The sequence below is a fragment of the Trichosurus vulpecula genome, chromosome 4 (assembly GCF_011100635.1).
Source record: "Trichosurus vulpecula isolate mTriVul1 chromosome 4, mTriVul1.pri, whole genome shotgun sequence".
Taxonomy (NCBI): domain Eukaryota; kingdom Metazoa; phylum Chordata; class Mammalia; order Diprotodontia; family Phalangeridae; genus Trichosurus; species Trichosurus vulpecula.
Genome location: NC_050576.1, coordinates 244,269,390 through 244,285,419, shown reverse-complemented (window position 1 = coordinate 244,285,419; position 16,030 = coordinate 244,269,390). Strand labels below are relative to the sequence as shown.

The 16,030-nt window shown below is 40.5% G+C and overlaps 1 protein-coding gene across 4 annotated transcripts in view; it reads left to right on the top strand.

The window, feature by feature from the left end:
- PHC3 (polyhomeotic homolog 3) overlaps nucleotides 1–16,030 on the top strand; it is a 66,937-nt gene that overhangs the window by 38,386 nt on the left and 12,521 nt on the right. For all 4 annotated transcript variants that reach the window (XM_036753810.1, XM_036753812.1, XM_036753811.1 and 1 more), the window contains 2 exons: nucleotides 7,354–7,604; nucleotides 12,713–12,872. In XM_036753810.1, the coding sequence (XP_036609705.1) occupies nucleotides 7,354–7,604; nucleotides 12,713–12,872 (411 nt within the window). The remainder of the gene's footprint in view (nucleotides 1–7,353; nucleotides 7,605–12,712; nucleotides 12,873–16,030) is intronic.

Genomic DNA, 16,030 nt, shown 5'->3' with positions numbered 1-16,030 from the left:
CCATCAAAGGATGGAGAGTTACATTTACTTTCCTTTCTTGGCAGAGGTGGTGGATTTTAGGTGAGGAGGGAGGCAAATGTCAGATGCTGGTAATGTGGAGATTGATTTTGCTTGTCTGGATGTCATTATCATCTGTCGGTGAACCAATGTTTATTAATCACCTTCCATGTGCCAGGCCCTGTACTGGGTACAAAGATCCCCCACAAGGAAACAATCCCAGCTCTCAAATGCTTACATTGCAGGGAGTGGGGTCAGGAGCCAAAGAATGTACCTGTGTAGGTAAATACAGACTGAGTGTTTACAGAATAAATGTAAACAAATAGAGGAGTTCTAGTTAGGAAAGGCATCGTGGAGAAGTTGGTGTCCAGTTGTGTCTTGAAAGGGGTGGATTCTGTGAGGCAGAGGTGAGGGGGGCGTGCAGCCAGTCCAAATGCCCCGAGGTAAGGATACAGGATTTGTAGGGGGCAAACTATTTTGCCAGCCACGCCAGTTGTAAGGGGGATGATCTGTTCTGCCCTGATGTGCCAATTGTAGAGACACAGACCCTCAGATAATACCAAGATGCCAAAGAGGGGCCCGAGGCACCTTGGTAGGATAATGGGTTAATTAGAATTTACTAGGTTTTTAAGGAGTTTACTCACAAGACCCAGTCCTTGGTGGCAGGAGGACACAATGGCATAATGGATTTCCACACCAGCCTCAGTCCAGGTTAAGTATTACATAGGAAAAGAATAAGGCTGAGGGCCACGAGATCTCGTGCAAGTGTTTCCAAGGGATCATGGGAATCTCTTTTGCTGTTTACATTGTCTCAGGCAGTCTGTGTCACATTCTGACTCTGGCCTACCCTGTACCCCAGGGATGGGAGATGCAAGGCCATCTGAGGAACAGAGAGTTGGGGAAAGGGGCTGAAAGATAGGTTGGGACCATGTTCTGTTGGAGGGCATCTGCCCTTTGTAGGCACCTCCACTGTCTCTGCTCTCACCTTCTTAGCCCTTACGGCCATTCTGTCAAAAGTTAACCAGCGATCTTTGAGCTGCCAGATCTAGTAGCCTTTTCTCAGTCCTCCTCCTCTCTGCAGTTTCTGACACTGTTGAGCACTCTCTCCTCTTCTGAGTTTCAGGATATCACTTTTTCCTAATTTTCCTCCTACCTAGATGACTATTCCTTCTTTGTCTCCTTTGCTGGAGCCTCTTCCAGGTCTTGCCCTCCAAACTTAGTGTCCCCCAGGACTCTGTCCTGAGCCCTCTCTTCCTCTAATACTACTTCATTGGTGATCTCATCAGCTCCCATGGATTTAATTACCATCTCTATGCTCAGATTTACCTTTCCTGTGCCAAACTCTGCCAAACTCCTATTTACATCTCTCACTGCCTTTCAGACATCTCACTTGGATGTCCAGTGGACACTTTAACCTCGATGTGTCCAGGACGTGATCTTCCAGTCCCTTAGGCTCTCAAACTAGGAGCCATCCTGGATCCCTCACTGTCTTCCATCCTCCATATCCAAGCTGTGGTAAACACCTGTTGATTTCACCTCTGCACCCTCTCTCTCCTATGACACTGCCCCCACTCTGATGCCTTCATCACCCCTCACCTGGGCTATTGCAATAGCTGCTAGTGAGTCTGCTTTCCTCAAGTCTCTCCCCGCTTCAGTCCATCCTCTGTTCATGTCCCCTGCTCCCCCATTAGTAAACTCCAGTGGCTCCCTATCACTTCTAGGAACAAATACAAAATGCTCTCCTTGGCATTCAAAGCCCTGTGTAATCTAGCCCTCTCCTACCTTTCCAGTCTTCTCACACCTGACTTCCCAACATGTACTCTTTGACGCATTGACACTGTTCCATGAACTCCTCACTGTTCCGTGAACAAGATACTCCATTTCTTTTTTTTTTCTGGTCTTTTAAAAAATTAATTAATTTATTTTTAGTTTTAGTTTACAATATTCATTTCCTTGAGGTTTTGAGTTTCAGATTTTCTCCCCTTCCCCACCCAAGATGGCATGCAGTCCAATTTAGGTTCTGTATACCTTCACACTAAACATATTTTCACAATAGTCAGGTTGTAAAGAACCATGACTGATGGAATGAACCACGATAAAGAAGAAACAAAACAGAAACAAAAACTACAAAAAAAAAAAAAAGAGAGCAAACAGATTGCTTCAGTCTGCATCCAGACTCCATTGTTCTTTCTCTGGATGTGAATCGCTTTTTCCATCATGAGTCCTTTGGAGCTGTCTTTGAGTCTTGCATTGCTGAGAAGAGCCAAGTCTATCAAAGTTAGTCATCACAGATTTCATGTGTCTGTAACCGTGTATAATGTTCTCCTGGTTCTGCTCCCCTCACTCAGCATCAGATCATATAAGTCTTTCCAGGTTATTATGAAGTGTATCTGATCCTCATTTCTTATAGCACAATAGTATTCCATCATATTCATATACCACAACTTGTTTAGCCATTCCCCAATTGATGGGCATCTCCTTGATTTCCAATTCTTTGCTACCACAAAAAGAGCTGCTATAAATATTTTTGAACATATGGGTCCTTTTCCCCGTTGTATGGTCTCTTTGGGATACAGCCCTAGAAGTGGTATTGCTGGGTCAAAGGGTATGCACATTTTTATAGCCCTTTGGGCAAAGTTCCAAATTGCTCTCCAGAAAGGTTGGATCAGTTCACAACTCCACCAGCAGTGTATTAGTGTTCCAATTTTCCCACATCCTTTCCAGCATTTATCATTTTCCTGTTTTGTTATGTTAACCAATCTGACAGGAGAGATGTGGTACCTAAGAGTTGTTTTGATTTGCATTTCTTTAATCAATAGTGATTTAGAGCATTTTTTCATATGACCATAAATATCTTTAATTTCTTCCTCTGAAAACTGCCTGTTCATATCCTTTGACCATTTCTTAATTGGGGAATGACTTCTGTTCTTATAATTTGACTCAGTTCTTTGTATATTTTAGAAATGAGGCCTTTCTCAGAGACACTGGTTGTAAAAATTCTTTCACAATTTTCTGTTTCCCTCCTAATCTTGGTTGCATTGGCTTTGTTTGTACAAACACTTTGCAATTTAATATAATTAAAATTATCCATTTTGCATTTCATAACGCTCTCTATCTCTTATTTGGTCATAAATTCTTCCCTTCTCCATAAATCTGACAGGTAAACTATTCCTTGCTCTCCCAGATTGCTTATAGTATCAGCCTTTATATCTACATCGTGAACCATTTTGACTTTATTTTGGTATATGGTGTGAGATATTGGTCTATGTCCAGTTTCTGCCATACTATTTTCCAGTTTTCCCAGCAGTTTTTGTCAAATTAGCGAGTTTTTATCCCAGGAGATGGACTCTTTGGGTTTATCAAACTGTAGATTAGTGTAGTCATTGACTACTGTGCCTTGTGTACCTAACCCATTCCACTGATCCACCGCTCTGTTTCTTAGCCAGTACCAAGTAGTTTTAATGACTGTTGCTTTTATAATACCTGGTATGGCTAGGCCACCTTCCCTAGCATTTCTGTTCATTAATTCCCTTGATATTCTGGACCTTTTGTTCTTCCAGATGAATTTGGTTATTATTTTTTCTAGCTTTATAATTTTTGGTTTAGTTTAATTGGTATGGCACTAAACAAATAAATTAATTTAGGTAACACTGTCATTTTTATTATATTAGCTCAGCCCAGTCATGAGCAACTGATGTTTTTCCAGTTATTTAGATCTGACTTTATTTGTGTGGAACGTGTTTTGTAATTGTGTTCATAGAGTTCCTGGGTTTGTTTTGGCGGATAGACTCCCAAGTATTTTATAAGGTCTACAGTAACTTTAAATGGAATTTCTCTATCTCTTGCTGTTGGGCTAAGGCACTCCATTTTTGACCGGGCATTTTTCCTGGTTGTGTTCCATGCCTGGACCACTCTCCCTCCCCTGCTCTGACTCCTGACCTCCCTGGCTTCCTTCAAGTTGCAACTAAAATCCCACCTTCTACAGGAAGCCTTCCCTAACCCCCTCTTAATTCCAATGCTTCCCCTCTTTTAATTATTTCCTATCTGTCATGTGTGTGCGTGTGTGTGCGCGCACGCGCGTGCGCTCACCAAGGGCAGGAACTACTACTACTTTTTGTATCTCCCAGTGCTTAAAATAGTGCGTGGCACATAGTAGGTACTTAAATGTTTATTGAATTGAATTGAATTTAAAAGTAGGGTGAGTCATCAAGATTGAAAACTCCTTGATTAATGCCTTAGTCTTTGAATCCCCAGCTTCTGGCACATAATAGGTGCTTAATAAATACTTATTAATTCATAAACCCAGCTAGTTCATCACATACCAGACAAAGAATTCCCTCTATGACAAGACCCCCATCAAATGTTCACTTAAACTGTGCTTGGAGACCTTGAGTAAGGGAGAACCTACTGCATTTGAAGCATTCTGTTCTACTTTGTAATAGCTTTTATTGTCAAAAAATTTTTCCATACGTGGAATTAAAATCATGCCTGATTCCCCAGGAGGCATTTAATAAATGTTCTTGTTGACTTACTGACTAGAATACTAGAACTAGAAGTAACCTTACGAATTATCTAATCCAACTCACCCATTTAATACATGAAGAAACAGGCCTAAAGAAGGTGTGAGTTTTGTGAGTTCACTCAACACAAAGCATAAGTTTTTGTTTCTGTTTTCGAAGTACCCTACTGCCTACTCAGTGACAAAAAGTGTTAGTGATTTGGGGGGGACTCTTTGCTCTCCTTTATTTCTTCTTTGGTTCCTTTTCTTGAATGTTCTTTATGTACTTAATACTGGGAAGGACAGCACGAGAGAATAGATAACTGAACTTAACTATAGTTGTTGGTTTCTTCTATTCTTAAAATTTGCCTGCTAGGTCCCTGAAAGGTCAATAGCCAAGGTATACATAATACAAAATTATTTGAGGTCTTTTTAAGGCTTTTTTTTTAAATCTATTCATTTTCTAATCTATATCTATATCTATCTATCTATATTTTTTTTTCTACCTTAGGAGAAAAAGGAGAAAACTTCTGTTTTCCTTCACAGCTTTAATAGTTAGAGACATTTTACATCTGTCTCTCCTTAAAGAAAAAATTGGGATGGGAAAGAATACATTTATAATTCCCCCCTTACTATGTTGTATGAATGGGTAAGTAGAAGAAGATTTTATGGCGTGCCAGGACTCATAATTTTCAGGAAATACTAGAATGAATCAATGCTCTTGGAAATGGAGGAATCGAGCACGTTCTTTCTGTTGGTGTTTTCCAGCGTATTTTCCTTACTCTTTAGCTAGTTGGTTTGGGAGTCTGCAGAGATAATTTCTGGACTTTTTCAGTTCAGCAAACAGTCACTGATCACCCAACATGTACTTGTCATTTTGCCAGGAAGAGATCCAAAGAGCAAATAGGAAAATGCCGTTCCCTTCCTGACCTGCTGGGTGCGGATCCCCATTCTCACTTGGTACCCTCTGATGGGCTCCTTCCCCTTTCAGTTTCCCTTTGAATACCATCTTCCCCGATTTCAACTTCAAGCTCCTGGAGGGCAGGGACTGGCTTTAGTTCTTCTTACTTGTATCCCTAGCTCTTAGTACAGCCCCTAGCACATAATGGTGTAGCACAGTTCTTGGCACATAGTTGGTGTTTATATAACTGTTTATAGTATTGTATCATTTAAAGCTTGCATTATGGAAGGATGATGTAACACATACATAGATAATTATAATGTAAAATCATATAGAATCATGAGATCATAGGCAAGGTACCTTAAAGGCCAACTAGTCCAGCCCTCTCCTTTCATAGCTGAAAAAACAAACATAGCTGGTCAGTCTCTGAGGCAGGATTTGGCCATGTTTTAAAATAACATATGATAAGTGCACCCAACAATGGATAAACATCAGGCAGAAGGGCTGGGAGGAAGGGCCCAGAGCAGCAGAGCATAGGGTACATTGGAAGGACAGGACTGGAGGAATGGGACAAGATGAAGCTGGAAGGTGTCACCGCTGCCGCATTGTACATGGCTTTGAATGTCAGGAAAGGGGAGTTTGCAGTTTAATTGATAGGTATAGTGGGCTAGTGGAGATCTTTAAAAAGGTGGATGATATGACCGGATCTAGGGATGAGGAAATTTATTTTAGCAACAAGGTAAAGGATAAATTGGGGAGTGGGAAGTTGAGACCTGGAAAGAAGACCTGTTAGATTATTGTTGTAGTCTGAGCTCTTGGTGGTGAAGGCCTGCATGAGGGTGGGGTAGATATCAGAGATAGTGGAGAGGTGGGATCTCTAGGACTTGGTAATCAGTTGAATTTGAGTGTTGAAGGAGATGATAGAAGCAACTATGATGCCAGGGTTTTGATCTTGCGAGACCGGGTGAATAAGAGGGACAGTCTTGTTGAAACACAGTCAGAAGGAGGAACCAGGTTTAGGGAAAATGAGGGGTTTTTGAGCATGTTTAGTTGGAGGTGCCAGTATCATCTGGGTAGAGATGGTCTTTAAGGCAGCTGGATACTTACATTTGGGTTATGGATTTTGTAGTCATCTGCGTGGAGATTAATTGTGGAAGCTGTGGGAATGAAGGTGGCCTCAGACAGAATCTTGATGAACAGTGACAGTATAGGGCTAGGAAGAAGAGAAGAAAAGGGAGTTGGTAAAGGAGTAAGAGAAAGAACTATTATCAGAATAAAGGAAGAAGCCAAAGAGTGGGATTTCTCTGAGCCTGCAGGAGGAGAGAGACTATGAGAGGCGGTCAGGATTACTTCATATTGCAGCAAGGGAAAGGCTGCGTGAGGCCTGCAGCCTAGACGTTGGAGTGGTTCTCGTTGGGAGGACACTGCACAGCCCATTGCTCTTTGGAGGTGCCTCTTTGCTGTATCCCTGTGTTGCATGATCGCTTGCCTTCTGCCCAGATTCTCCACACCGCATCCGTGCAGACCTCATCTTGCTCCTTTCTTTTTCGTTGTCTAATGCCCCAGCTTGTGTACAGCCATGAGACAAGAATGAAAGACTGGCATTCCTGGGGAGGAGGAGATGGGTGCTCCTGGGTCTAAGAGGGTCTGCACTTAGATCAGTAGCACCAAACTCAAACAGAAACAGATGTGGCTTCTCCCTCCCCGTGCTTTACACCATGGGGAACTATGGAATGTTTCCCAAGTGCCTTCACCTGCTGGTGGCTCCTTGTAAGTGTGCAGCATAGGCAGGCTTCACATCTCCTGCAGCTTGGCAGAGCAGGCACTTTAGGAAGACCCTCTGGACTTGTGGTAGAGCCATGGGGCTGAATGTTGTAACTGATGCTTGGTTCCTTCTGTTGTCTTTCAAAATGGTCTGACCATAAAACACAGAAACAACTGACCTCTCTTTTTTCAGACCAAGTGGATCTCCCTGCAGTGGCATCAGTCAGTGCATCAGTGATTAAGTCTCCGACAGACCCTCCCCATGCCTCAGTGCCCCCGCCTCCACTTCTGCTTCCAGCAGCTGCCACTCGGAGCCACAGCACATCTCTGCCCAGCAGCGTTCCTAATGTTGAAAACAAACCTCCACAGGCTATTGTGAAACCACAGATCTTGACCCACGTTATTGAGGGCTTTGTGATTCAAGAGGGCTTGGAGCCATTCCCTGTAAGTGCCGGAGAAGTTTATATTTTTGGTCATGTGTATTTGAAAAGGTCAAATCTAATGATAATTTCATAGATTTAAGCAAACCTGTTTATTACCGCTCTTTAAGAAGAATTCTGAAATTAACTTTTTTTCAAGCATTTATGTAGGATTATTTTTTATGCCAATAAAAGTATGTTCATTAAGTTGTTTTGTTGAACTGAACCAATACAGAAACAAATTCAGAAAATTTCTGTTTTAATGAAACTTCCTTTACTTTTCCTAATTTTTAGGGAGAAATAACCAGAAATTTACCCAAACTAACTGGACTTTTTTTTTCTTGATATACCTTAAGGTACCTGAAATGATGGTTAAAGAGTGTTCACATTATGAACAATCCAGTTTCCTAAACACTCTGCATTCATTTTTGTAAAATTTTGAGATCCAAATTTTTCTCCCGCCTTCCCTTTCTCTCCTCCCCCTTCCCAGGGGGAGCAGGCAGTCTGATATAAGTTATACATGTACAGTCATGGTAAACACATTTCCACACCTAAATACTCTGGAACTTTGAGAAAGGCCTTTGTGTGAATTATTCCTGCCCTGTGCTAACCCACTAGTGACTCTGAAAAGGTGAATGCTTTTGATTTCTGGTTCCTATCTAACAAGTCATTTTCTCAGGATTCCTGTCCTTTTAAAATCTCAACTTCAGGTGAAGAGAAGCTCTTAAAGAAAACTAGTTTAAAAGGATTGTCCCATATGCTTGTCATGTGGTTTCTGAAGCTGCCTTGGCCTTAAGCCTGGCTGAAGTCTGACTGTGTTTTCTTGCTTAGAATCTGGGGAAGGCAGGGCTAGAGCCCTTTCTGGAATCACAACTGAAGGAAATGCTCACTGTTAATTAGAGGTTAGTGAAAGTAAAGGTCTAATTTTTTTCCCATCCAAGTTCACAGACCACTTCCTCCCTTCCTAGATCTATCCAAGACCCCCTTGGTAGTTCACAGCCCTAGACTTAGAGGGTAAAATACAAACTTGCATAGAAGCAGAGTCAGGAGGGACTTAACAGACTGTCTAGTCCAAACCTCATTTTGCAAATGAGGAAACAGACCCAGAGAAAGGAAGAGACAGAGGCGAGATTTGAACCTGTGTTCAATCCCTGGCTCCCAGGATTCTCACTAGTGAACATCTTCAGCCATGATAGTTGTCTCTTTAACTGTTTTCTAAAAAGAAATTTTCTTACTCTTGGTTCTATCTGTCAGAATTCTTGAAGAACAGAATAGATCCATCTGTTTTTTTGGTTTGCATCTATCTACATTGACAGAAATGAAAGTCAGGGCTCTCTGCACCACCTCTGTTGGGGACCCTGCTTCTTTGTATTGACTCGCCTTTGTTTTGGTCTCAGCTACATTAGAGTATTCAACTTAGGGTATTCCATTCATCGTGGAGCATTTGGATTATGCTGGGTTTTAGCCAGATCACTCGTGCCCCCAGTACTGAGAGTGGCCTTCCACTTGTGACCTTCGTTTCACGCTGCCAGCCTGCTTTCCAAACAGTCACACTTGCTTACAGTACATGGCCTACGTTACTAGACTTGTTTTTCCACAGCACGGTTTTGGGCTCTATTTGCCAATTTGATTGGCGTGAGATAAAAGGGGTCATAGATAAATTCTAGTCCTGCCTCAGACACTTAGTGCTAGCTTTGTGAGCCTGGGCAGGTCATTAACTGTTTCCTGCCTCAGTTTCCTCATCTGCAAAATGGGGATAACAATAGCACCTCCGTCTGGAGGTGGTTATGAGGATAAAATGATGATACTTGTGAAGTGCTTTGGAAACATTACAGCCATGTGTAAATGCTAGCGATTACTGTTGTAATTATAGTGTCTGATCATTTGTGATGTTGAGCACTTTTTCAAGTGATTATAGACAATTGACAGTTCTTTTGAAAATTATCTATTTTATGTCTTTTGACATTTCCTCTTTGTGGACTGGTATTTACTTTTGTAAATTTTGAGTAGTTTCCTTTCGTATCTTAAATGTCATATTTTATTTTTCCTCTTAGTACTTTCAGAAGTCACTTCTTTTTTTTTTTTTTCCTTTATTTATTTTTAGTTTACCACACACGGTTCTACATAGTTTTGAGTTCCAGTTTTTCTCCCCTCCCTCCCCCCTCCCTCCCCAAGACGGCATGAAGTCTCATATAACTGTCATGTATAACTTCGCATTGAATTAGAAGTCACTTCTAATTTGACTTTTTAAGAAACATTATGTATTTGAGTAGACTGCCAAACATATCACAGCTATAAGGCTGTTGGGTTTTCTTTAAATCCTTTCTAGGATTAAACGTGCAAATTTCATATCCTTCGAGTGGATGTTATCTGTAGACCTGTCACATTTTCGTGTTTGTTCTCTGTGTTGGATTTTTCAGAAATTTAAAACAAACAACTAATTGACTTATTTGAAAATGAAATGTTTTAATTAACTTCATTTTCTAAGCAAGTGATGATTAGGTGGAAAATCCTTTTTATCTGAACTTTTGTTGAAAATCGACAAGATGTTAATTCAGTTTTCTGACTTTTTTAATGTGTGGTAGACACATTAGAAACTTTTGGCGATTGAAGATTTTGTAGTGTGTCATCATTCTATACTTCATTATTTTTCTTTTCCTTCTTTTTCTTTCCTTCCTCCAAAACCAAATTTATTTTTCTTTTTTATGTTTTCTTCATTTTGAAATGTTGGCAGTTTGATAGTTTAATAGTCAGTTACTAATTACAGTCTTGTTACTTTTAAAGTTAATGCACAATTCTTTCAAGAATTTTTTATGTATTTCTCTTAGCTAGTTTAATGATCTGTAAGTAAATTTAACACTAGAGTAGTACAATTTTCCTCTGAATTGAAAGTAGAAATTAATTTTTTAAAAATTAGAATTTTTTCATAAGTTTAATTAGAAGAGATTAAGAGTATATTACATCATTAAGTGGAAAAGTTGCAGTGAGACATTTATATGAATGAATGAAATCTTTAATGTAGATTGGATAAAGGATCCTCTCTTAAATATCCAGTGTATTGAGGTATTGGACTTATTCTTCCAACCTACATGAGCACAAACAAGTTGAGTTCCTAGAGCAAGGCTACACACTCTCTCTTAAGGTTCTAGGGGTACTCCTAAAGAATGCTGGGGGATGTCTTTCTCCCCAGTCTTCAGCTTGAACTCCCGTTCTGGACTGTTTTCCCCAGTATCAGCCACTAGTTATGGTGCCCTATTTTGATTTAACCAGCCCAAATCAATTACTTTTTCAGAGAAATCTTTACTGTGAAGATGTAACGGGGACAGTAGTAGAAACATTCCCAAACCTTGAGAGCAGACGGCCCCCATGTCTCTTCAGTCCTTGGAGAGAGTGGGCTCCAGCATATAGTAGTTTGTACTCCTTTTCTAAGTTCACTTCCAAATACAGTGTAGTCAGTGGGTGCATGGGGCCTCATCTGTGCTAGTGCTGGTGTGTCTCAAGCAGATTGTTCTTCAGGGACTCATCTGCTGCCTTCCCTGGGCTGGATCTCCCGCAAAGCTTGGACTTAGAGTGATCGCTCTTCTGACCTTTCAAAGGTCAAAGGTCCCTAGCCATCTTGAACACTCACAACGGAGACCAAAATGTGAGCAGGGCTGTATACTCTCGGCTTCAGGTCAGCCCCGGGTGGGGTGAGTGGGGCCTACGGCTTCTTCACACCGAAAGCCCTCAGCACTTCGCCGTCCTTCTTGAATACTCGCCAGGCAAGACAGAGGCATTCCCTGCTTCATTATACCGTAGAATAGATGGTGAAACTGCAGGATACGGTGATGATTGTTGCTTAATAAACCTCACTAAAGTGCTCTATAAATGTCGGGTGAGATTAAAAAATAGATGCTGACCCCAGGATAGTTTCTGGAAATTTTGGTGGGCTTTCCACTTTACCTTGTTTTCTAGTCATTTCTCTCTTCTGAAAGATTATGATAGAAAAAAGAATTAATTGAAGGCACTGGTTAATCAGTTTTGTTGTAAATAGTTTTATGTCTATTATGTTCATAAAGTAGTAAATTGTTAAGTTTTAGAAGAATTATTTTATTAAAGGATAAGGTAAAATCATTAAAATACCGAATCATTTTAAAGTTCTGAAATAAATACTAAGCATTAAAATAATTGCTATCCTTTTATTCCCAAGTTGCGCTTCAAGATTAGAAGCTTTCTTTGCATGTACTGCTTGGTGAAGAGTGCTAAATTGGAATATTAGGAAGTGCAGAATTGTATAGTCTTGATATTTTGACAGGATTACCCAAGAAAATTCTCAAATTCTCTTCAGAGCAAATCAAGCAAGAGAGGTGATAATTTATCTTGATACATTGCAGCAATCATTTAATATTGCTAGTGACCCTGACAGAGTTTCCAAATGACCCATCTTCCCAAGAAATAAATTATTTAATGACTACTTCTGGCCAGTTATAACAAATTATAAGACTACAAATCAGTTTCTAAACGTGAAAAGAGTAAATTGATGCATTTTTGTTTTGCTAGAGTGTTTGTTCGCCAGTACACAGCCCCACCCTCTCCTTTCCTCCTTGAACAGGGCACGAAGTCTGAGCTCTTACAGTTTTCTCCCCATAAAGGAAGGTGTGTGGCTCACAGGTGTCATGTAGAGCCCACACTCACCTGACCACACAATTTGATCTGACTTCCATTGTCCTAGTGCTTTCATCCTTGTTAATAATATTGTGGTAGTATGCTGTATACTATCCTTTTAGTTCTGTTTTCTTTACTATTTATCAGTTCATACAAATCTTCTCATGTTTCTCTTAATTCATGTTTGTCCTTCCTTGGGACCATAATTTTCCAGTCTGTCCATATACCACCATTTGTTCTGCCATTATCCACTTTGTGAGCATGTACTACTGTTTCTATCTTTTTGCTATTACAGATAATTGTGCTATAAATATTTTCATACCTATTGGACCTTTTTGTTCTGTCCTTAACCTTCTCAGGGTGTAAAGGTAGTTGTGGGATCTCTGGATCGAAGGGTAGGAACAGTTAAATAACTTTTCTTACATAATTCAAAATTTGGGGAAATTATTTATTTGACCAAAAGATATTTTTTTTCTTCCCTTATGTTAGGTAAGTCGTTCATCTTTGCTAGTAGAACAGCCTGTGAAAAAAAGGCCCCTTTTGGACAGCCCAGTCATGAGTGGCATGTGTGTCCAGGCAGAGCTCCAGAATAATACAAAGCATGCTGATAATTCATCGGACACCGAGATGGAAGACATGGCTGCTGAAGGTTTGTAGCTTGAATTTCGAATAAGTTTTTTGTGGGTTTTTTTTTTCCTTTTGACCTTTTATGTTTGGGATTTGACACTTGTCCATTCCACCTCAGATTTTTACTTTGCCCTCTGTGTTGTTGCTTTGAAGAATCTGTGCTTTCTTTGGTGGGGGCACTTCATCCATCATTGTACATGAACATGTTCCTTCCTTCTTCATTCTGCCCATGTGCTCCCATAGATCCTCAATGGAGGGCTTTCCTTTGGTTATTTTAGAAACTCTGGGCTATTTGTGTCTCTTTCTTTTTTTCTTTTTTCCTTTTTAAATTTATTTTTAATTTTCAGCATTCACTTCCATAAGATGAGTTTTAAATTTTCTCTCCCTCCCTCTCCTCAATACATCATGCAATCTGATATACATTCCACTTATACAATTCATATGAAACATACTTTCACATTAGTCATGATGTAAAGAAGAATTAGAACTAATGGGAAGAACCACAAAGAAACAAAACAAAATGAGAACCAATAGTCTGCTTCCATCTGCAGTCAGACTCCAAAGTTTTTTCTCTGGATATGGATGGCATTTTCCATCCTGAGTCTTTTGGAGCTGTCTTAGGTCCTTGCATTGCTGAGAAGAGCTAAGTCTATCAAAGTCAGTCATCTCACACTGTGGCAGTTACTGTGTACGATGTTCTTCTGGTTCTGCTCTCTTCACTCAGCATAAGTTCATATAAGTCTTTCCATGCTTTTCTCAAACTTGTGTCTCTCTCTAAATAAATGCTGCACGCCTGGGGAGCACAAATAGATCACAGCATGTGACTAAGGTGGCGCAAGGGATCAACGGCATTTTACCTTAATGGTTGAAATTGCTCACTCTTTTCAGTTTCACCCCTACCATTATCAGTTTGTTGTTATGCATCTGTATGTGAATGGCTAGCTTCTAAAAATGTTCATTTTATTCAAATCTTAGAAAAATGAAATTGCCCCTCCAAAAAAAATGTGTTCCTTTGTTTCTTACTAATACTGTGCTAGTTTGGTTTCCTACATGAGCATTAGAAACCTTGATTTATAAATTTTTCTTATGGGCATAGTTTAAATATTTTTATTTCAATCACTAGAATGCCCTTTTTGGGTCAAGCACAATACTTTAGCTAAGGAAGTTTTTATTTTGAATTAAAAATAGGAAAAATAAATGTGCTGAAACAGTTTAAAATCCCACATACTTTATGTGTCCTTAATATGCCTGCAGTAACTACTGTATGTACACAAACATTTTCCTGCTACATTGTGTTTCTGATGTGCTCTCTTGTGTACACAAGAAGGAAAAACATGGAAATTGTTCGTTTTTTATTATTATTATTTTTGCTCAACATATTTGTGAAATAATTCATGGCAGATATAGGATTATGGCAGGTGTGCAGGAGTGTCCCTGAGAAAGAAGAGCCTCTTAGTCAGGAAGCATGAAGTATGGGTAGAAATGTTCAAACACGAACAAGCTGATAATGGAGAAATGTTGACTTAGAAACATACATAACATGTAAGTCAATTCCAAGTCAGTTTTATAAACAGTGATCAATTCCATATTTCTGTGACCCTACTCCTTGTGTATCACGCACCTTTATCACTTGAGAGAAATGAGAAATAGGTACTTACCACAAAATGATTGGGAACCCCTTATCTACAGTGGGGCAGATCTTAGGCCTGTAAGGTCATTTGGTTTTTCTTAGCAAGTAGCACATCAGATTGGTCAGTGCCATTCAGGTGCTAGAAAAGGGATTTTAGAACTCGTCTCTTCTCATTACTTTTAGAAGAGACATTAAACCATGGGTCCTTTTTTGTGTTTGGGCGCTCCACTCATGGACCTTCCTTGCCCCACCCGTGTGTCTCTAAGGCCTTTCCCAGCTTTAGAGCCGTGATGCCCTGATCGTGACCTCACACCTCCGCTCCCACTACCAAAGAAACAACAGTATTATCTCTGTAGTTTAGTTGGGGAGGTTTTCTTCTAGATTAGTGCAATGCTTTCTTCAGCCAGAGGCTTGTGTTCTCTGTGAGACATTTTCCTTCGCATGGGTGAACTATCTAGCGCACTTGGCTCGATGCCGGTGCTCAGACTGTTGAACAGATTTGTCTCTGAAGCTGCATCTTGCTGTGATCTCGACCATTTTGATGTACGGTATGTACATGTGACAACTTGTCTGAGCAAGTCTAAAGATCTTCATTTTGCTTTTCTTTCTCAGAAAGAAAAAAATATCACGTAAACACTGATATGTTGGCTAGTATGATGGGAGATGTGCTGCCTAATATCCAAATAGGAGAAACATCCACTGTGTTATCAGTAAGGTTCCCCCAATTCCATGTTAATTTGTGGCTTTGAGGCTCACAGCATGCTTTCAACACAACATCTTGAGAGAGAGGCAGGATGAGTGGTCCGTAGTTACAAGGCATGGACCTGAAGTTCCACTACTCAGCTACACCCTGTTGACTTACTGTATTAATTACATTCAGCCTCTGTTACAGGGACAAAGCCTTGGTGAAATCCACTATAATGCCAATGAATCTGGTTTAACTCTCCATTGTGGATCAGAGCAGATAAAAACATGCATGGCCTGGAGTCTGTGCACCTGAGAAGGGGCAGCCTGTTGAGTTCACCTTCATAAGTATATTTTGGAGAGGCCCTGCCAGTGGGCCATGAACTATGTTTGTAGGGAAGTTGGGGGAGGAGCAAAAGGAGATTGGAATGGAAAACTGTGGGACAGGGCACACTGTTGTCAAACCACTCATTCCTTCAGAAGCTTGTCTCTTGGGGATGCTGTAGTGAAGGCCATGACCTCCAAAGAGCTAAAATACACAGTATCTATAGCGTGTCACGAGTATGGCCTGAAGTATAGAAGGTAGAATAGAGCTCCTCAGCCTTAAATCTGAAAGGGGCCTTAGAGGCCTTTTAGTCCAAATATCTCACTCTACAGGAGAGCCAATGGAGGCCCCAGCAGGTTAAGTGACTTGCCCAGGCTCACACAAGTGGAAAGTGGCAGAGCCGGGACTCACCTAGAACACACAGTCTCCAATTTCAAACCCAGTTTTCTTTCTATTTTGCCACGTAGGACAATACCACAGTGGAAAAGGAGATGGACAGTCTGAGAGGTTGCTGTACCCCATGATATGAAGGAGCAAGGAA